The sequence below is a fragment of the Heteronotia binoei genome, chromosome 14 (assembly GCF_032191835.1).
Source record: "Heteronotia binoei isolate CCM8104 ecotype False Entrance Well chromosome 14, APGP_CSIRO_Hbin_v1, whole genome shotgun sequence".
Taxonomy (NCBI): Eukaryota; Metazoa; Chordata; class Lepidosauria; order Squamata; family Gekkonidae; genus Heteronotia; species Heteronotia binoei.
This window is the reverse complement of record NC_083236.1, coordinates 26,423,008-26,445,975: the sequence shown is the minus strand read 5'-3', so window position 1 is coordinate 26,445,975 and position 22,968 is coordinate 26,423,008. Positions and strand designations below refer to the sequence as shown.

At 45.3% G+C, this 22,968-nt stretch overlaps 1 protein-coding gene across 1 annotated transcript; it reads right to left on the bottom strand.

Annotated features, from left to right (window-relative positions):
• Nucleotides 1-196: 196 nt before the first annotated feature.
• On the bottom strand, nt 197-16,421 carry SETD6 (SET domain containing 6, protein lysine methyltransferase). The gene is made up of 8 exons (XM_060254277.1): nt 16,306-16,421; nt 13,396-13,540; nt 12,646-12,787; nt 8,892-9,086; nt 5,229-5,349; nt 3,160-3,340; nt 2,602-2,744; nt 197-1,311 (listed from the first exon to the last, which is right to left on the bottom strand). Exons 1-8 carry the CDS (start codon nt 16,405-16,407, stop codon nt 997-999), a joined length of 1,344 nt encoding a protein of 447 aa, XP_060110260.1. The 5' UTR covers nt 16,408-16,421; the 3' UTR covers nt 197-996.
• Between the last annotated feature and the right edge of the window lie 6,547 nt (nt 16,422-22,968).

Sequence of the window (22,968 nt, the reverse complement as noted above, 5' to 3'; positions counted from 1 at the left end):
CTAGAGATGAAAAGGGCAGCAGTTTGCCTTGGACCGCCTCTAGGAGTCAATAAAAGATCGACAACTGCCTACCTCCAGGGAGGAGCTTCTACCCATTAATTGGGACTGCTCCAACCTAGGACCACTGAGAAAGGAATTTCATGACAAACAAACTTTGCATTGTCTCTCTAGCAAACATAAACCTGTTGTGATGGGCTGGCAGTAGCAGAAGAGGGGAAGTTCATTTAAACAGTGCCACTGTAGGGTGGCAATATGATAGCATAAAGATTGTCTAGTATCGCTATGCAAAAGCTCCACCATGCACATTTTCACTCTCTCTGTGCATGTGTCATCTCACTCTCCACCAAACATTGCAAACATCTCTTATTTGAGTGGAGAGATAAGCAGGCTACATGTAATAGTTCTATATATCATGCTGTGGTAGGGAAGCAGACAAGATGGCACTTTAAAAATCTACAAATCATGGTAGAGAGGAACCTCACAGCTTACAGAATAGAAAGGATCCCTCACTGCTTACAGAAAAATCCTGGCAATATTGCTTTCTTACCCTAGCATCTTGACTTCCTCCAGTGAAGGCATGCTCCCCCTCCCCCACTCCAGTGAAGTCTGGCTTCCTTTTCCTGTCAGCTTGTACAACAAAAACGAATTCTGCACTGTCGTGGACAAGCAAGTAGTCCTAATTCCACAGGGAGGCTGACTGCATATATCTTGTTAAAAGTTTTATGCCACACACAAAGGAGCAGATGAGTAAGCCACAGGTTGTCAGCCTGAGCTTCCTGGCAAGAATTTGAAATTTAGTGTCCTGCACCACATTAGTATCCTCGAGCATCAAGATGCAGCAGAAAGTTACAGCATACTCTCTCCTCTGTAAGGTCTTGCCTAGGTTGCCATGAGCACATGCCCTTAGAACCTAAAAGCATGTCCTGGTGGTTCCTGATACTGTTACAGTATCCTTCCTTCACTTGAGAAGAAGCCAGATTTCCATTTGCTTTCCTACTATGAACTTGCTAGCTCAAGTAACTGTTGCAAAATTTTCTTTTGCCCATAACGCACTTGTAGGGCAAACTGTTCCCGGCAGCTCAGCTTTGAAAAGGCCTGCTGGTTGATGAGCACTTCTTCCTCTGCTTTCAAATCAGAGTTGTATGCCTGCAGCGTCAACAGTGTGGCATCAAAGAGCAGTTTCTTCCAAGATGCCTTGAGTGTTGGAATCATGGAGAGTGTCAAGTCAGTATTCCCATTCTCACCCATTTCGTTGGCCCAGCCCTCTTGCTCTTTGAACTCCTTGAATTCCTCTGCAGACATACCCAACACCTAAATCCAAAGAAGGCTGGAATTATTGATGGTCCAGTGAAAATGCATGCTCAGTGCTGTTTCTTTGCCACTGTGGTAGCTGATCAAGTGGACCCTGTGGCTCATGAAAAAGTTATGCTACCGTTCATTTTTAGTCTTTAAGACAGGGTTGCAGGGTACCTGATGGCCATCTTGCCAACGCAAACACCATTTGTGCAGCTTGTCAAGTAAAAGAAACCTGTGTGAGTGGCACACAAGGCCAACAGATATGTGCATTCTCATTTTACAGGGAGCTCTGGCTGCATAGACTGAAGTGGGGTACAACCATACAAGTAATGAAGGAGGTTTAGAGCTAGGTTGGGAGGCTGGAATTGTGGGACTGCACTGGGAAGTTCTACGAGAGCTTACTGGTGCAGAGAACGTTTTGTTTTGTTTTCAGTGCTTTTCAGCCTTTTGTCATCTCCAGATAAAAGGTTCAGATAGTAGAGCCAAGCTGTCTTCACCTCCCTCATTTTGGAAAGTTTTGAGCGACAGCACAGGGTATTTAATGGCTGGCCGGAGTTGGAGGGTTGTGATTTGGGTTAAATACCTGCTTTGAACACAGGAGGACCCAGGTTCATTCCAGAAGGAAGAACTGGGTAGAAGATAATATGAAATACTTCTTTATCTCAGACGATGCTGATCCTAGCCTCATTAGTCCCTAGTGATAACCTCTCTTCCCCCCACCCCATCCCCTCACATTTCTCTCAGACAGTTGTTTTTTGTTGCAATGATTGTATTTTAGTTGGGATAAAGGTCCTCAGCTATGGTGGTGGTGGTGGTAGAAAGTATTTTTCAAGTCACAGCTGATTTAGCGTGAGCAAGTAAGGTTTTCAGGGCAAGAGATAAACAGGTGGTTTGCCATTGCCCACCTCCTCCTAACCCTGTACTTCTTTGATGCTCTCCCATCCAAGTACTAATTAGGGCCAACACTGCTTAACTTCTGAGATCCAGTGAGATCATGCTAGCATGGGCCATCCATTTCAGGGTGTCCTCAACTGTAGTTCTTTTTAAATAGGTGGGGAACCACCTAAAGGAATCTGAAATCTCTGTAAGTCTTACCTCCACTGGAGAATGGGAGGTATCGTCCATCTAGGCTGTACCCCTCCATCCAAGTAAAAAGGAAACTGGCAGCACAACATTCCATTCCTTTGACAATTAAATTCTGACACTGCCACAGATCAGTCAGCCAGCAGGCAGCAAGAGTGTTCCATGCCATCCTTAAAGCTGAGTACTTCGCCACCAGACAAAGCAGTGTACCAGAGTACTCACCTTTAATGCTGTGAACAACTCCTCTTCAGTCAAGACCTTCTCCCAGCCAATCACAAAGGCTCCTTCCTCACCCACCATCTCCATCTGACAAAGAAGATCCCACTGCTCCAAGACCAGCTGCTGCTCTGCATCTGTTTTTGCAGCTGGGTGGGGGAAACAGAGGCAAAAGGAACAGTGTAGTACAAACATGCAAGCTTGGCTGGACATATGAACTACTCCTAGCCTGCAGTGAAAAGCAAATTGCTTCCCCGTGTTTTCTTCCCATGTGTTTTGAAATGATACCGAGGGGCCAATCTTTCTCTTTACAAAGGGAAGCAGGCTCATATGGCTTAGAAGACAGAATGCCACGACTCCAGCCTCACAGCAGGGTTGTCTCCCAGATCTGCCAATTTTAACAGGTGAGGCAGGCAGTACAGAGTGCAGCACAAACCACACTCCAGTGTCTGCATTCATTGATGGAAACAGAGCTAGAGAAAGCCAGGAGAGAGAAGTGAATCTGCTTTTTAAAATCCTCCCTGATTGCCAAATAATGGATCTTCTGATCAGCCAGTCACTTGCCTTGTAGAGCAGCTTTGCACAGCGTCAACATCTGGATGTCAGCAGCATCATCCCTATTGCCAGGATATGGTTGAGCAAAGCCATACATGTGGAGGAGCTGCCAACTGGCCATCTCTCCATAAGTGTTGAAGACCTCTTGGCCTTTGCGAATGGGCTGAATCACCACCATTTTCAAGCATTCCTGTAGAAGGAGTAGAGGCAAAGGTCACTAGCAGTAACCTTCTCCCCTGGGAATAAGCCTTAGCAGGCCACTTGTTGTGGACATGGGAGTCTTCAAAAACTTCACAATTTAAAGCTTTGTGTGTGTGTGAAGTGCCATCAAGTCACTTCCAACCTGCGGCGATTCCATTAATTACTGACCTTCAAAACATCCTATCACTGACAGCCATTCTCAAGTCTTGCAAACTGAGGGCTGTGACTTCCTTGATTGAGTCTCATGTTAGGTCTTCATCTTTTCTGCTTCTTTTGACTTTTCCTAGTGTTATTGTCTTTCCCAGTGAAGCTTCTTACTCCTCAATTATAAAAAAGGTTCCTTGGCCATTGCAGGAGATTAAGAAAAGGCTTACTTGCTGAATGCTTTTAGTGCCAGGCTGGACCAGCATAGACCAGCTGAAGGAGGATGGTCAGCCACCCAAGAGGTAGTTTTTTAAAAAATTAAATAACTGCATAGATCTGCCCAGGAAAGGGTCTGCCTCTGAGCCCCTGGAAGGTTGGTAGTGATCAGGGGAGACAGTACAGAGCTAGGTGGGCTCATGGTTTGACTCCATTTAAATTAAGCTCTCAGACTTAAGCTGGAGCACTGTTTGTGCCTGGGTGAAGGAGGGCACTCTGGGTGACTCTGGGCAATTGCCTCCAGCAGTAGGTCTCAGCTAGGCAGCTCTGCACATGCACACACACACACACATGCATGCCAGCAGACCTGACAGCTACAGGGTCAAATGTGGTCTGCAGTTCATGTTTAAAAAGGGGCTGCAGGTGGGCTTAGCTAAGTGGACTTAGGCTCTTGACTCCATATAAGACAACTCTACACACAGGATAGCCAGAGGAACAACAGTCTTTCTTTCTCACAGTCATCTCAAAGTTAGTTAGCCTGCTCTATAGCTGCTGAGATGTAAGTGGGATGAACAATGCTGGGAGCATCAGCCTGAATTGATAACCTGGACAGGAAGAGTCTGGAGCTCAAGCAAGAGATAGCTAAAGGCAAAACACTGTCCACCAGCTACCAACTGGTTAGCCCCCAGTACTGAATTTTCTAAGGTTCCTTACCCAGTCATTCAAAGATTATCTCACAGCAAAATAGAATGTCATCTATGCTAGCTGCAGAACAGAAACCACCAATTAAAATGCCAAAAACCTGGGCTTAAATGTTGGCTCTGGTCTGGAGACCCAAGGACAGAGGCCTCTTGTTTCCCCAGCACTTTGACCAACAAGGGCCTCCCAGAGGTTCAAAGCACAATCTCTCTTCCAAGTTTAGGCAGAAACTGCGGTCTAAACTGCAAGTTACAACTATGTGACTGCCACAGGGACCTGCAGCAGGATGCCAGCTTTCAATTCTCTTTGTGAACTCATTTCAGCAGCACTTCAGGGGCTTAACTAAAGATCGGGTCTGTGGCGTGCAGGAGGACAAACTCCTGCTTCTTCCACTCTGCCTCATTTTCCCAACTCAAGACAACTAGGAGAGGCAAATAATACCCCAGGGCTGTTTTTAGTTGGAAAATGGTGTGCAGGGGTGTCCTTCCTCCCTCCATGCTGCAGCCTCAATCCAAAATGAACCCCTGCATCACCTCCGACACAAGTTCCCACATGGAACTCACAGCTTCATGTTGTAGAGATCATTCCGATGGCCAACATGCATCAGCAACCACAAGGAGTCTCCCAGCCAGCCAAAGGGCAGGACAAAGAGAAACAAGCAGTCCAGTCAAGATGCAACTCAGATGTAGGCACACACTTGTGCCTTACACTCTGAAAACACTGCAAAGCAAGAGATCTATGCTATCTGCAGAACTGGAGGATGTGGAAACGTACATAACAGAGCCCCACTGGATTTACACTTTGTATGCTCTGCTCACCGGGGAATATTCCAAGTTGGCATTGTGGTTGGCAACATGATTCAGAAGGTCTGCCATGGGCACCATCATGGGAGGGTTGGGCTCCTCATCCTCCATGTCCTCCTCCAAAGGTTCCTGGAAACTGGTTGGAGAATAAAATGAACAGATGGCAGAACAAGGCAACATGGAGCAGACCAAAGCCATATGGAAGGCAGCAAGCAGGAAACAGCTGCCTGCAACTCAAGAACCTGAATAGATGAGAATGGCAACAATATAGAGGAGCCAACACCAGACAAGAATTGCAAGGAAACTCAGACTCTGAGCTTTAACTTTTAAAAAAGAAGGCCAATTCGACAAAGGATTAATGGGCATTAGCAGGGCTTTTTTTATAGCAGGAACGCCTTTGCATATTAGGCCACACACTCCTGATATAGCCAAGCATGAAGTGCTGGCGTGTAGCATTCGCTTGACTCGAAATGAAAATGTGATTGTATCACTAGTCTCAATGCCACGCATGCGCCTGATGAAGCTCAGCTGGGAAATGGCTTAATTATCGATGTGCCGTTGCACCTATTCTTTCTCATTTGGGACATCTGGACCTCACCATGTCCTTTCTTCCACGGAGACATCTGGACTGAGTTCTATTTGGCTCCATGTGAGCAACAAAAAGATAGAGCAGTTGCTCTTTAATTAGTGAATTTGTTTGTGGACCAGTGAGTGTTATCATCCACTGATTTTGTATTTGTTTGAGTCAGCATTCTTTGCATTGCAACTGTATGTGCATGTGAATTTTTATATAAGAAACTCACTTTAAGCCAGGGGTGTCGAACTCATTTGTTATGTGGGCTGGATCTGACATAAATGAGACCTTGTTGGGCCAGACCATATTTAAGATTAGGTAGCAGAGATATAAATTTTATAAAGAACACAAACACGCACACACATATTTTTTAAAACTTAAAACATGCTTAAAATGTTAGCAGTCATTGGTCTTAAGGACGCTTTCTTTGTATTTCTCCCATGGGTTCCAGGAAACTGGGCAAAGGAAGCTCTGGCTCTTTCCTTCCTTCCCCAGGGGACTGGGGGAGGGGAGCCTCAGCCAACAGAGGAAGAAATGTTTGGCTCAATAGCTCTGCTGTGCGATTGAGAGAGCCTGGTAAAGCAAGCTATTCCTCCTCTCTTCCTTCCCAAGGGAGGAGCCTCAGCCAATGGAGAAAACAGAGTTTTGCTCTATACCTCCTGTGCAGTTGAGCAAGCCTTGCAAAGCAAGCTGTGATGCAGAAGGAAGTAATAGAGAGGGAGAAGAAAGCAGATGACAGCCAGTTGCTCGGGGGGCCTGATAGGAGCCCTCTGGGGGGCTGATTCAGCCCCCAAACTGCATGTTTGACATCCCTGTTTAAGCACTTTGCATTTTGCAGTAATTGGCCATTAGTTTTTGCTTTTGGTTTTCAGTGTTCTGGCATGGCTTCCTCTTGTGGTTTGCTTTTCTACTGAACATAAGTCTGACATCAGAAACCACAAGACTCAAAAAAGCAGTGGGGGGACATTTTAACCTTCCAGAACATTAAGTTGCTTTCACCTTTGAGAAAGGGACATGTCAAGGCTTTATTATTTATACTATCATTAGAAACTCTTAATATATCAATTAGAAATGATAAGAAAATAAAGGGGACAAGAGGAGAAGAATATAAATTGCAAGCATTTGCAGATGACATAGTATTTATATTAGAAGATCCATTGGAATCAATTGGCCACCTAAAAGAAAGATTAATCATTTATAGAGATTTGGCTGGAATGAGAGTTAACTACCTTAAAACAAAAATGTTAGTGAAGAACATAATGAAATCCCAAAGAGAAGAATTAGAACAGAAATCAGGTTTTCAAATTGCAAAGAAGGTGAAATATTTGGGATATAGCAACCTCATGGACTCAATCAAGACCTAGGTTACCTGCCTCATTAGCAATGCTGGTAATTGGCCTACTACCTCTCTGCTTAACACACCTAATCCAATCACACCTGCTATTGTCATTTGCCTGTTAATCTGGCATTTGAACTCATTCCACTTTCCAATATATAGGACAGACAGACTCACATTATAGCTGTATCTGAAGCGAGCAGTGACTCATTACCCTACTAGAAATTGTGTTAGTCTTTCAGGTGCTACTGGACTCTTCTAAAGCAGAGGCAGGCAATGACAAGCCATATCTATTCATCTGTTGACCTGAAAACCCCATGGGGTCACTGTAAGTTAGCTGCAACTTGTCAGCACTTTCCACCACCAATGAGGTGCTAGAGTTCACAAGAAATTGGAGGGGAGGGGGAGCAATGTGAAATTTCACTTCCAGGATGCTCCAAGATCTCAGAGGCTTCAGGAAACTAATTCGTTTAACTGATATTCATCTGCCAACATTCTGTGCCACCTGATCATAATTAGTCCTCATCAGGCCAATATGATTGTCCCCCACCCTCTGGTTAATTCATACTTCACTGAGGAGTCCCCCTCCCCTATGAAGAAGCCCCTACCCTACCATGTCTTTGGGTGGCCAACTGGCACAAACCATCCAATTCGCAGTCATTTCAAAATGTATACCCCACCTCTCAGACAAAGGCTTCCATGCAGTTTCCACAGAAAATCAACATTTAAAACAATCCAAGAGCAGTCATGGCTGCAAAAACTCCCAAGAATGTACATGTGGTATGCGCTAACAACTTCTTTATTCAGTGAGTGATTAAAATGTGAAATTCGCTGCCAGAGGATATAGTGATGGCCAAACACATAAGACAACTTTAAAAGGGGTTTAGACAGATTCATGAAGGAGAGGTTCATCAATGGTTACTAGCCATGGTGACTGAAGGGAGCCTCCACCTACAGAGGCAATAAACCTCTAACACCAGTGCCAGGAGGCTACATCAGGGGAAGGCCTCGGCCTCTATGCCCTGTTGTTGGCCCCCCAAAGTAACAGGCTGGCCAGTAAGTGAGACAGAATACTGGACTACATGGACCACTGGTCTGATCCAGCAGGGCTCTTATGTTCTAGAAACTGCCCTAGGACATCTTTATTTACTATGCTTTACAGTTTGCCCTTCTGCTTCTAGCCCATCTTTGAATTTATCTGCATAGCCTGAAATATTTCTGCCATGTCCATGACTGCAAAAGCAGGAAGACCTGGCCGGCAGAGGCTGCCTCTCAGGGGCATAGCAAGGATTATTTAGGTCAGGGTGGGGGGGGAGGGCTTTTTAAAAATTTGAGTGCTCCCTGAATTTTTAAAAAGCCCCTCAAGCAAAAAAAAAAATTCTGGCTACACCCCTGGTGACAATTTTCCTCTCCAAGAATCCCTTGCATTTATTCTCCTACTCAGAGGGATCCCTCTCAAGCCACTCCCTGTGCATATTCAACTTCCTGGGGAGGACATGTTATGCTGAAATGGCAAAATGGGTCTCCCTTCCAGATGCTGGGCCTTCTCATTCTCCTGTGGATCCTCTAGCACTCCAGTGGAGAGGAGGCTGTTACTGCAGTGAGAATATTGACACCCCCCAACTTCTTATGGCACCCCCCCCCCAAAGTTTTGAAGACCTTCTGATAAACTTCAGGAATACATGAAAGCCAGTCGAGAAAAGACAAAACGTTGCCAGGGCATCACTTCAGTCCTCCCCAGATCATCCACTGTTGCCCTCACACTTGCCTGTAGGCCATGATAAATGCCACCAGCTTCTTGTACAGCTCCAGCGTGTGCACCTTGGGATTGAAGAGATCTGGGTGGGCCTTCAGGAAGGGCAGGATAATAGAGGAATACTCCATCTGAATATTGGCCAGGTCTTTGTCCACAGCTTCCAAGATCCCAGTACCCTGCAGAAGCCTCCACCGTTCTTCCTCACTCCTGTACAAAACAGCAAACAGAAAGTGCCATTTCCTTTTCAGAATAAAAATTAACTTGAGGGTTACTATGTAGATGGGGGTTTTTGCATGTCCACCACATATGGCCATGAAGATGGTTACTTTCCCAATTGCCCTCTTAGTGTTCTTTCAAGCCAATCCAGTTTTCCTTGCCCCAAGGAATCTAGTTTCTATGTACTCCCCACTCCATAAGCATTATTCCTCCTCTTTTCCTACCACCCCACTTCAGTAATTTTTCCTTGTAAAAAGGAGCCTGCTTAGTTTTTACTATCACATGACATCTACATAGACATTACATCTCAGAATATTTCTTTTATTACATACTGCAGGAATGTGCACAAAATGCAAAGTGCTGACACAAACCCACAAAAATAGTTTCAGACAACAGCTGTGTTGGCCTGCAGTAGAACAGATCTGAGTAGAAATTGAGATCTCTGTGTCTTTTTATCCCAGTCAGAAGGTGGGAGGAGTGTTGTAAAGAAGGAACTCAAGATGCAAAAGTACAATGCATATTGTAATCAGGTTAATTAGAGCAGAGGGGAAATGTTTGGGGGGCAGAAATGTATGTCCCTGCAGTTCTCAAAGAAACTTCAAGGGGATATTACAACACTAGATGGATGAATCTTTCATTCACAAGTTCAGAACAATGGGCCCCAGGACTGAATAGGGACATAGGATTTGTATCTCATTACAGATGAATGAGATAAAAATCTCTGCTTGTATACGATGAAGTAAGCATTGCCTTTTGAAAGGTTATACCCTGAAAATCTTGTTGGTCTCTTAAAGTGCTACAGGACTCAGATCTAACCACACAAGAATGAGATAATTCAAAAGGAATACAGAACAAGCTTGCCTCTCAAAACAAAGTAATGCACAACAAAAAGATCATTTATTAGGACGAATCTATAAGCTATTACTTCAATATGATACAGAGAAAGAAGAAGTAAAGACATATATGATAAGATGGAAGTAAAACTTTGAGGAAGAGATCTCTTTCCAACACTGGGAACTCTATGGACAAAAAATATATAAAATTTAGTTAGTCAACCCCTAAGAGAAAACTGATAAAAGATATTTTATCAATGATACATCAGCCCAAACGATATTGAGAAGATGGACAAAAAATATAAAGGGATTTGTTGGAAATGCAACGAGTTGGATGGCACTTTTTACCATATGTGGTGGACATGCAAAAATATAAAAAATGTTAGAAAGAAATACATGATATCCAGAAAATTCTAAAATTTACTATGAACTCTCAGAATAATGTTGTTGGGTATTTTAGTTGATAATACTGACAATCTTAGAATCTCCTGGCTATACTATAAACAATGCCATATGCTGATAATAATAATAGAAACAAATTGGAAGAATTTAGATACATGATACAAGGAGTCAGAATTACAATTGTAATTAAATGGAAAGCAGAAGAGTGCCCAAGCTGAGAGGATTGGAAAGACAAACTGGCTGAATATGCCATAATGACAAAAGTAACACGTAAATAAAAAGCCAATTAAAGAATTTCAGGATAAATCTTATTATTCATATTTTACTTAATAACTGGGGAGGAAATATAGAAGAGACTGAAATGCCAAATATTAATCATTATATTGAAATGTCTGAAGTATATAAGTGAAAGTGTGAAAAGAGGAGGTTATTTAATATTCACTATATAACAATTAACTTAGTATACTAGGAAAAAGGTCCATTGTGGAGAAAAATTCAACAGGCTCTAGAAAGAGGCTCTGGGTGAGTGCCCCCCCCCTTACTGTCTTCTCACCCAATGAAGTCATTCACTCCACCACAAACACCTCAAGCGGAGCTGATATCTACCATCTGGGGAGCAGTTGTAATTCTCAGTGATCTCCATCCCTCACTTGGAGAATGGCAAAAGTGGTTCCCCAGGAGGAAATGGCCTCGGTGGGGTAGGGCGGGATATAAATTGAATTAAATAAATAAATAAAATCTGTCTGAGGTCCCACCCCTCCTCAAACCCCACACTCTGCAGGCCCCACCTCTGAAATCTCCAGGAATTTCCAAACCTGGAGTTGGCAACCCTATCTAGTTCCATTTATCTGCCCCTGACTTCAGCTTTCCATCACCTTCCTCCTCCCTGCAGCTTCTACATAGGAAAAGGACAGTCTTTCTTCACGGGGGGGGGGGGGGTGCAAAGCAGCTTACATCATTCTCCTGTCTCCCCTTTGATCTGAACAACAACCCTGAGAGGTAGGTTAGGCTGTGACTGGTCCGAAATCTCCCAGTCAGCTTCCACAGCAAGAACCTGGGTCTGGCAGACCCTGCTCTGAAGCCCTAATTCCTATACCCTCCTCAAACTCCACCACAGAATTTCCAGGAATTTCCCACCAGCCAGGAACTAGCAGCTGTAATCAGGACTAGTCCCAATAATTTCTTCCTCAAAGGCCTTTAGTGATAGCTTTCAGAACAACACTCTCTCTCTGATAAAAGTTGTTGAAGCACAGGACTTCAATCTCTCTCTGTGTCTCACTTTCCCCTCCGTATCTTTCTCTCTGTATCTGGTCTGTTGACACAAGAGGCCATTTTTCCTCTTTCCAGAGGAGTCCTCAACCAATCAAGGGAAGCCTTTCTCTGGCTGTTTCCCTCCTCCTGCCTCCCTCAGCCAATCAAGGGAAGGGTTTCTTTTTCTGCTCTGTAAATTAATATGACAGGTGGCTCAGCCAATGAGAGACTAGGGACAGCTAGTAACTGCCAGATCTAAGGTTGGTTGCCTTTTACTGACAGAATCAGCTTTGCTGGCTAGCAACAACACTCGGATGGATGAGAGGAACAGACTCAACAAATGGCATGCAAGTACTCTTGATGGATAGTTTGACGGGTCAAAGGCTGATGCACCACAGTCCCATCCAGTCCCAACCGATAAGGGAGCTCAGATTTGCCAAGACAAAAGGGGTTTTTATTATAAAGAATTGTTACAAGTTGCATGACCTTACTCTGTTTTAAGCTATCTTTAAAATCATTAATGTTTCTATTGAGCATTATATAGAATAGTTTATACCTTGTGTTAAAATTTACTATTATGATATCACCATTTAATATCATTTGACTTTTGGTAAAGTATCATTTTTAATCTACTGCAATCATGGATCATCATAATCATCTTCTTCATTAAATGTATAGATCACCCTTCCCCAAAGGGCTCAGGGTGGTGGTGCACAACAAGTTAAAACAAGTTAACATTATTATATATTGTCCATGGATAACTGGAATGTTTAAAATATTCTCTTTTTTCGCTGTTCCTTCAATGTAATTACGAATCTTTCTTTTTATGTTTCTATTTGATGTTCTTTTCATATTTATTTTTTAAAATACCCACAGCACCCTGTCCTGGGTTTCTGAAGGATTACAAAACATAGCTCATGGGTTTTCAAGCACTGTTCTACAGCCATCAGATCTAGATGAGTCTTTTCTTACAGATACCCTGTTGTGCCCTACACACAGTCAGCATTTTTTGCCTCTCAGAGCTGGACACTGATAGAACAGCCCATTACACCATAGCCTCTTACCAAAACATAGGATGATCCAGGCCACTGAAGTCAGGCCACAGGGAAAAGTAAGTCCCCCAGTGAGAGTTACTGATTGTGGATTCATAGAGAAGAGAAATCAGGAGGGGGACCCAGCCAGACTGACTCTTCAAGGAGTCTTGTTCTGTTGAAGGCAGAAAAGAGAGAGCAAAGAAATTCCGGAAGCCTTTTCTTTTTCAGGGAACAAGACACCACTTAAGATTAGTTGAGCAACTGCATCTTTTTCAGCCTTATTCTAGTAGCAAAACTGGGGGCATGAGAAGCCCCGTGGTGCAGAGTGATAAACTGCAGTAGTGCACTCCAAGCTCTGTTCAGGGCCTGAGTTCAATCCCGGCAGAAGCTGGGTTCAGGTAGCCAGCTCAAGGCTGACTCAGTCTTCCAGCCTTCTGAGGTCGGTAAAATGAGTACCCAGTGTAGATGACTGGGGAAGGCAATGGCAAACCACCCCGTAAAAAGTCTGCTGTGAAAATGTCGTGATGCGACATCACCCCAGAGTCGGAAACAACTGGTGCTTGCACAGAGGACTACTTCTACCTTTTTAACTTTGGGGGGGCTCACAGGGCTCTCAGCTAATCTGCAAGGATTAAAGTGCATATAAAGGCACCTGCAGTTGCTCTGCAACCAAATGGGACATGATAATGCACAGCTCCCCCGGATTTTAAACCCAGATTTCCTCACCAACTCTACACTTGCCCAGTTTCAGGCTCTCTATGTCCCATATGTTTCTGGTACCTTTCTCCAGAAGGGAAGATATGGAACTTGTATGTTGTGAAAGGAGTGCAGTTCTTGGAACAGTGAAAAGGACTTCTCCAGCCGGAAGGTCCTCTCTGGCTATCAAGCCATAATCAGCCACTGTGCCTTCTCTGCTCACGTAGACCTATAAGAGAAGCAAAAGACTCACTGGCTCCCAATATCCGGAGAAACTGTTCAGCGATTCCCTGTTAAGTACAAACATCTAAAAACAAGATTTAACACAGATTAGTTAACTATTAGTAGGCTACGCATTCAAAAGCCAGGGGAATAAAGAATGGAACTCTTTTCACCCATAGTGATTTAATCCATGTTTGTACAAGTGGAAGCAGGAAAGGTAGTAATGCCCATTAAATAAAAAATTAAATGACGTACTTGTGAATTTATTTTTACTTCATTTGTGCCTTGCCATGGTCCCCAAAGTGGGCCTAAGGTGGCTTACTTATAGCTACTTTATAATAGCAAATACCACCACTCTCTTGACAAAGTATGATTTAATTAGACTTTGGAGGGGGGGTGTTGTATTGCGTGGGTGTGCACCTGGAAGTCACGGCAACCTCTGGTGATTGACCCCTACTGGCGGCATGGAGGATATTCAGAGAGGTGGCTGAATAAAGCCTGCCCCCACCTCTGGTATTCCAAGGCAGTCTCCCCCCTCCAAGTACTTGCCAGATTCGACTCTGCTTAACTTCCAAGATCTGACAAGATCAGGCTTGCCTGGGCTATCCAGGTCAGGGCACTGATTTAATAAGACTTCTTTATGTGTTTAGAAGAAAAACAGAAGCTAAGCTGTTATGGAGGAGCAAAACAAATATTTTAAAATAAAGCCCCTCAACCATTCCAATGCTTTCAACCATGGGAGTACATAAATACAGAAGTTTGAGAATGTTATCAGAGAAGGGCTTTAATGCTTAGAGATAGGTCTTCAGTAGAAACTGTTGAGCATTTATTCTTTTACTGTGTAATTTATTTGGATCTGAGAAGAAAATTTCTGGATTCTGAATAAGAAGCCTGATTGTTCTTCTGTCTTTTAATGCCTCTGTTAGTTGAACTGGACTTTGGTATAACATCAGATGTGTGTAAATATATAGTTGATGCAATTAAACATTGTTTTAAATGAATACTGAATAGAAATAACTGTTTTGTTTTAGAAAAATACAACATCTATAAATTTCATTTATATATATTTTTTTTTTCTTGTGGAACAGAAAAACCTAGATAGGAAATGCTTAGGGATCAAAAGGTTTTCTGTTAAAGAGCATGGGACAGGGCTGTGAAACCCTTCCTTAAAAAGCCCACCCTGCATCTGAACAATCACTTGGCTATAGGTATTCCCTTTTTAGGCAAGGTGTAAGTGACCAAGGCTGTGTAAGATGAGCTGCATTATCTGATTTCAGTCATATAAAAATGTGTAAAAAGGTCTTCATTCCTTTTTACATACCTTCTATCATAGAGGTTGTCATGATCTGTGCAGGACTCGGAGGCAAGGCCTAGGGAGGCCTGGGCCTAAAGACCAGTGTGGGAGTAGAAAGCAGACACAGCCTACAATCCCCACAATGGCAGTTTGGTGTAGTGGTTAAGTGTGCAGACTCTTATCTGGGAGAACCAGGTTTGATTCCCCACTCCTCCACTTGCACCTGCTAGCATGGCCTTGGGTCAGCCATAGCTCTGGCAGAGGTTGTCCTTGAAAGGGCAGCTGCTGTGAGAGCCCTCTCAGTCCCACCCACCTCACAGGGTGTCTGTTGGGGGGAGGAAGGTAAAGGAGATTGTGAGCCGCTCTGAGACTCTTCGGAGTGGAGGGCGGGATATAAATCCAATATCATCATCTTCTTCTTCTTGGAACCCACTGTAACCAATTAAGTGTCCAGGGATTGTGTGAGGGGCCTGATACATAAACTTTGTGGGCTGTGGAACTGTGTTCTTTTCTCTCACAGACTCAGGCTGGGAGGGCAGCCTATGGCTGAGAGAAGGATCCCTCACTCAGAAGGTAGAGTGAGTCACAGGCAGTCGTCCTGGGGAAAAGGGCTGTGGGCCCTGACGACTAACAGGCTAGGGGGAGTACAGGTAGCCATGTTAGGATTTATTTTCATTTTCCTTTATACACTGTTATATCTATTAAGCACCTTGCCTTGTTTAAATACCGATCCCTGTATTAATAAACCTTTACCTTTTTTAATGTCCTCTGCCTGGTCATCACGCCTGCGTTTCTTGGCTAAAAGGGGCATTTTTGGTCGGGCTTGGGAGGGGACTCTGGGCCTTCCCAAGAGACGAAATCCAGAGTGGTGGCAGCGTCAGGCTGCAACCCATATGGGTCATGACAGAGGCCTAGTCTGAAGCCTCCATCCATCCTAAGGTAGGATACCTCCCAGCAGCTTCCTGGAACAGCTGACTTGGATGGAACTCCACGGCTCTCCCTCCATTTTACCGGCACATCAGCCCTGTGAGGCAGGCGAATCTGAGAACGCAAGCCTGAAGGCACCGAGCAAGAGCCCTGCTTCCCTCCCTGCTCCATTCCACCCTCACAACAACCCTGTGAGGTAGGGAAGGCTGAGCATCCAGGTTCTTCCTCCCTCCATCCTAAAGGCACAACAGCTCTGTGAGGTGAGGATTTGAACCGGTCTGGCCCTTTGAAGACCGTAACGGGCCCAACTCTTTCTCCCCCTCTGAGAAGACCGGGAAGCTCCCAACGGAAGGCCGCGGCCCAGAGGACGACAAAGCCTTCTTTGTGAGGAGCAGGCCTGGCCTGGCCTATCTCTCAGCGCGGATTCCCGCCGCTTCGAAAGCCGCCCTGCGGCCCGAAAGGGATCCGCAGCAAGCGCTGCCCGGGTAGCCTGGCCGGCGTGGAAGTTGTCGGAGGGGAAGGAGGGTGAGGAGAAAGGCCGCGCGGCCTACCTTGGGGCTCAGCACGAGGCCGACGCGGTCGCACCACTCGAGGAAGGCGGCCAAGGCACCGGCGCCGGACTCTCGGCGAGCCCGCTTGGCCGAGCTCGCCATGCTGGTGACCCTTTGAGGACGGCCCCGCCTGCTTCGAGGTGCGCATGCGCCACCGGCGAAGCGCTTCTTGTGGCTGCGAGTTCCGCAGATGTCTGAGGGGCTCGATTCCTCGCGCGGGACGCAGGCCGGGAAGAAAGTCCAACCGTTTCTTCTGTGCTTTCTCCGAGTGACACTCCCCATCTCGCCCCGCCCCCCTTTCCGGAAAGGAATGCTATGGCTGGCTTAACTATCAACCGCCTTCGGCGTTTCTGCCGAGGCAGCAACAGGGCTCCAAAGAAGAGCAGGCAGGAAAAGCATTAAGGAGAGGAGAAGAGGGCTTAAAGTTGCAGGCTCTGGAATCCCGCAGAAGTCTTGGGCAAATTTCACGCACGTTGGATAATGCACTTTCAATGTGTGTCCTTTGTCCTTTCAAAGCTGTCCTTTGCATCTGGAATTTCCTATGCAAAACAGGAAAATCTGCTTAGTTAAGTGCATTAAAAGTGCATTATCCAACATGTGTGAAATTAGCCTTGATCAAACCGCATGTCCGATTAAAAAGCTGGCGAGGGAGGGAGAGAAAAGGCATTTGTAACGCAGGTATCCGATGTGTGTAGATACTGCAGGAAGCCTGGTGTTTATTCTGTTACCCTGACAATCTACTGATTGCAGCATTGGTGAGTGCCCGCTGGCTCATTCCCTGTTAGCTTTGTGCCAAATTCCTGCTAGAGATCACTTAGATTTTGACAGTGTAAAATACTTGCTGATCTGTTATCTGTCATCTGAAAAGACTACAGCATATCAGCCAACCAGGCCTATACTGATTCCAAATAATGTCAAATGGTATCAAAATAAAGTAAATAACAAGAAGGGGACTGGCTGCTCTTCCGCCAGAGTCTATTGCTGACTGACTTGCCATCAATTTTGCTTAAGACTGCAGCCTCAACCTAGTGAACATGCTAGGGTTAGACTGTAAGGTGGCAATCATAGATGTGCAAGAATAAACACCGCTCCTGCAACACCTGAAAACCTAACCAGGCTGGATTTTCATGGAAGAAGAATCCGCTCATTGCAGCTGAAGAAGTGGCTGTCTGGGCCCTGAAAGCTTTTTCTGAAGAAAAGTAGCTATCGGGTGCTGCAGGACTTAGGTTTCTTTTTCCTGTGCCAGCCTCATGTGGCAACTCCCCCCACCCCATGCATTTACAGTACCATCCCAGGATGAAGAATTTAAATTCACATGGTGCCTTTTAACTCTCAGCCTGAATGTGGTGACATCCCCAGCTCACTGGAGGGGGGTAAGCAGGAGTCATCACTCTTTCAAAATCAGTGCAAGAGTTCCCCAAAACACTCTGGGCATTTACACTCTGATAAGCAGTCTTGTTTATCCTGTTCCAACACCACAAACCGCTTTTCTCCATTTCTTGCAAATCAGGAACAGCGGCTTCTCCCCTGAACTTAGCCCCCACCACTGACTTAAAAGGCAGCAATGCCTTTGGAGGCCCCTTTAGCTTATGGGTCTTAATGGTGTAAACATTTGTTTACTTCGTTATTCCATTTTCTCCATGATGGGGAACCAAAATGGCTTACAACATTCTGTCCTGATCCAATTTATCCTCACAATAACCCCATGCGGCAGGAGAACAAATGGAGGTAGAATACATGGACTGAGTGCTGAGGTGGATAGAAACAATGTAGTTAAAGCAGGGGTGTCCAACGTTCTGTCTGGAGTCTACCACCATAGAATCATAGAGTTGGAAGGGACCTCCAGGGTCATCTAGCCATCCCCATGCCAAGACCATTTTAATTTGGCCCGCAGCCAGATGCAGGAACTCCACACAGCTTTTCACCCAACTTCTGGGAGAGCGGTTTGCACCCCAACAGGGTCCCTTTGTCTTGTGAAGAGTATGCAGAGGAAGTCACCCTAAGAATTCTGCAGTACATCAAACAGGGATTAGACACGGAACAAATATTCTGTTTTGCAAAATTCAGATGCTCACTACACCTTTAGGTACTTTCAGTCCCCGTGAACACCAGTCTGAAATGCAGCATCTCAGCAGACCAGAAACATGGATTTTGGGAATATAATATAGTGGGTTCAATGCAAGGAAGAAGCAAGGTGGTAGGGATCATAGCTCTTTATTACGTATACAGCATAGTATAGGGCTGCACTAAAAGACCGAGGAACTGAGCTTACCGGGCCAACTTAAATACACTACAAGGTTCCCGCGCTAGCATGCCATTGGGTAATTCAAACCGGCCAGGGGCTCATGATTGGAGCAGGGCAACAGGTATTTGGATCCTGCTGTCCATTGTTCCTGAGTCCCCAAGCTCAGTCCTCACAGCTCCAATGAGTCAGGTAGGAACACACACAGATAGTCTTCACTTTGGTCCGCATACACAACGGGGGAATTCTGAGAAAAAACACCAGTGACAAAAGAGATCTTCAGAGCCCTCCTTGCAGCATTGGTGAGTGCCCGCTGGCTCATTCCCTGCTAGCTTTGTGCCAGATTCCTGCTAGAGATCACTTAGATTTTGACAATGTAAAATACTTGCTGATTTGTTATCTGTCATCTGAAAAGACTACAGCATATCAGCCAACCAGGCCTATATTGATTCCAAAGGATGTCAAATGGTATCAAAATTCAGCCCAAATTTCAAAAACGGTGGATCAGTTTGGCTTGGTGCCACCTGTGGGAGAAGTCAGTCCTGCTTGCTACTGCTTTGAATGATGCCTACTTCTTTTATTGATGTGCTGTGGTTTTCCTGGCAGGTTTGTTTTCCCTTTCACATTGTGATTTCTATAGCTTGATCCTGAGGTTTACTCATGCATCTTTGCCCTACTCAGCACCCCTGTAGAATCCGTGGTCCTGAGTCAGCCCAATGGCTGCTATGGCACCATGGTCACCATAGTGGGGCTGCTGCTGGACAGTAGCAAGCAGCCAGGCCTAGGGTGGCCAACCTCCAGGTGCAGCAGGGATTCCTCTCTCACATGATTTTTTGGGGTCACCTTCCCAAATAGATTAGCTTCAGTGAACACACCACATTTATGCTCCAAAGCGTCGTCTCATTCCTGTTGAAATGCCAAAGCAGGGAAGCTCCCTTCAGCCATCCCACTTCTGCACTATTATAGTTCCCCCATACCTTTTGACTTTTTCTATTTTGAGTTCAATCTTTAAAACAACTTTAATAATTTTTCTGTGGTTCTTTGTCAGTCTCAGACTCTGGGCTGACTCAGTTAGCTCTCCCTTGCAGTCAGTGGGATGCCGCCAAGGGAACTGAAGAGTAAAAGAGTGGAGGGATTAAGGTGATTCTCTTTGGAGTACTTACCATTCTCTTTTTGTTCTCGCAGAGCCCAAACATTCAAGAAAGAAGAGGGCCATCTTCCAAAGGCTCTTTTGGTGCAGCAGCAGGAGATAGGGGCCATAAAAGAAACAAGTTGCATCTCTGCATGAGTTAGTGAGCCTCCTTTCCCATCAGACTCTCTAACATGGTGCCAGCACTGTAAGTAGGTGTTTTTTGATCATTCTGCAGACAAGAAACTATTGACAGATATGCCCTTGGGTAAACCATGGGGTGGACAGCATGATGAACATACCAGCTTCTGCAGTGACACAGCCAGCAATCATGGATCAGTGTCCTGATGATAGCCCAGTGATTGTCAGAAACATATACCATCAACCACCACCGATGCAACCACACCTCCCTGATACCACAGAGCTCCTGTCTACATGTGGAGCACCAGAATGCGGATGGGAAACAGAAGACCCCTATTTATTCCCAGGAAGACGGATGGCTTGAGCTCCACAAGTCACATCCCAGTCTGCAGACACATTCCCTTTGGCCAGGCAAACGAAATGCAGAGCCCGGCAGAGCAACGAGGGAATATGTAATTGCCCCTTCAGCAAAGACCATCCTATAAGTGCCCAGTAGCTCGCAGGGGAAAGGCAGCCCTCTGGTGAATAGGAAGCGTGGTGGAAAGGTTTATCCGTCAAATCAACCTTCAGCCCTGCTCAATAGCCAGCATACGGGAGACTCTGGTAGCTTCCAACTGGGAAAGAATACTTACAGATGAGACACACAATGGAAAATTGCAACCAAAACACACTTACACAGAACAGAGTATTATAGGAGCATGAGAGACAGAAGCTGTCAAAGAGCTGAGTTAAGAAGAGAAAGGAAGATTTGAGAGACAAGGAATGTGTAAAGAGTGACACCTCAGTCAGAAGTTATTAGTCATTGAATTAAGCTATAAACATTGAAACCAATACACTTATTGTACAAATAAAGTTTTATTTTGTTTTATATTAACCTGGAGCCCTATGATATTAAATTATAAGAGTCTGAGCCTCAGGGCCACATAGTTCAATAAAGAAGCCTTAAAGTTTGGGTGCAATTCAGTGGGGAACATTGAATAAAGTGTTAGGAATTAAATTCTTCAACCTGTTGCTTCTGAGCATGAATGAAGCATTGACTTTCGGCAAACATGCCCCTTACTGGGAACCAAAGACATGTCTCCTATGTGCCACGGGGCTGACTTTCCTTACTGAGCTGTTGGGGTAGGGGGCGGATTACAGGGCTGTTTTTGCTGAAGGTGCAGTTACATGTTTGCGCATTGCCATCTCAACCTCTGCACTCCTCTGCCTGGCAAAGGAAACTCTGCTGCATTCTGCTTCCCGGCAAAATGATCTCTCTCAGAGGCCCATGAAGCTTCAGGAAATTTGCTTCCTTCCAGGATTGCATTTTCCTGGAAGCAAGCTGCACGTAGCTCAACAGGGGTTAGTGCCAAGTAAATACATGTCATCCAGGGACTGCTGCATTCTGCTAAAGGACACCCTGATGCCATCTCAGAGCATTTACTTCCAAGTCAACATGCCAAGGCTGGCAGTTTTGGAAAGCAAATGCATATGAATCTAGCCTTATTTTACACCACACTCTGGACACCTGAGGAAGTGTTTGAGGAACAATGGCCAACTTCCCCCTGCTGTTGTCACCAGAAGGCTTCTTAGTGGGTTTTCCACCCACAATTTGGGGGAGGAGTTGTGGCCAGAAAAGTACTTAAAGAGCCAGTCCAGACCTGTTCTGTTCTGGAGGTACACTGGCCCCGCGCAGGTAGAATTAAGTCAAGAGTACAGGAGCAGCTGTGTGAAGAAATAACTGTTTTCCTGGGAGGTCTGAGCTGAGTAGAACCTCCATGTTGCATTTTGAAAGTCCCCCCCCCCCCCCCCGGTAGAGACCAAGCAGAAGCAGAGGGGGGGGGGTGTCCATGCAATTGCTTCCCAGATGTACCTCAGTTCACCTTCATACAAATGCTAAAAGGTTTAGCAGGAGAAATAATGGATGGGCCAAGCTCTTCCCTCCTCCAAGCAGATTTGGAGGACTTTAGGCTACAACAGATCCAGTAAGAAGCCCTGGGAAACGTTTCTTTGACCTGGCCTGACCTGGTCAGGGAGTGAGGGAAAGGGAGGCAATTAAAAAAACATTAAAAATTTAAATTTAATTAAAAAAAAAAAGCAGGAAGGTGGTCTCTTTTTCTTGGGTGCTGAGGCCACGAGTGCACTCAGACCTCTCCACTGGAGCAACCAACCGTGGACCATGTAATGGCAACTCAATAGAGATCTAGAATGCCTACAGTAAAGTATGTCCTGTTTTAACATCTGATAGGGCATGTATAGAGAGAGGAACATAGGATTCACGTTTTACCCATTTCTTTTGTAACCCTTGCTCAATCAGGTGCTCAGCTAAAAAGTATGCTTGCAAACATTTTCTTTTTAATAAATGCTCTCTAACTTTTGAGGCTGGCAGTGGTTCCCTGTACCACATAGACCTCCACTGCCTTGGACTTGCTATTTTAAAAGGAACAACAGAAGGAAGGCAGGCAGTTGGCAAGTGTCTGTTCCTCCAGGGGCAACCAAACAGTAAACAGTCACCGTGGTGACCAGGCCCTGGGCAGGGAAAGAGACAGAGGCAAGCCCTAAGAACCTGGAAGAGAAGCTAGGAATTCTGACCCTCCCAGTGAGCAATTCCATACAACAAGAAGAAAGACTGCAGATTTATGCCCTGCCCTTCTCTCTGAATCAGTCTCAGAGTAGCTTACAATGTCCTTCATCTTCTTCCCCCAACAGACACCCTGTGAGGTGGGTGGGGCTGAGAGAGCTCACACAGAAGCTACCCTTTCAAGGATGACCTCTGTGAGAGCTATGACTGACCCAAGGCCATTCCAGCAGCTGCAAGTGGAGGAGTGGGGGATCAAACCCGGTTCTCCCAGATAAGCGCTCATGCATTTAAGCACTACACCAAACTGGCTCTCTAACAACAGTCAGGTGGTGGCGGCAAACTACCCTGAAAGCAGAAGAAAAGCCTTTCCAGGTATTTAGAGAAACCTAGAAGGACAGGGCACAATAGGGCCTGCAGGTCAGAGCAGACATGTTCCACCACATCCTCACGTAAACTTTTGTTGTCTGGAGACCCAGAAACTGCTGGCAGGAGGGGAGGGAAATGCTGCATGGCCAAAGAGTGTAAGCATGCAGACTCAGAAGGAAGTTCTGCTTTACTAAGTGGAACTTACTTGGAAGTAACCAGTAAATG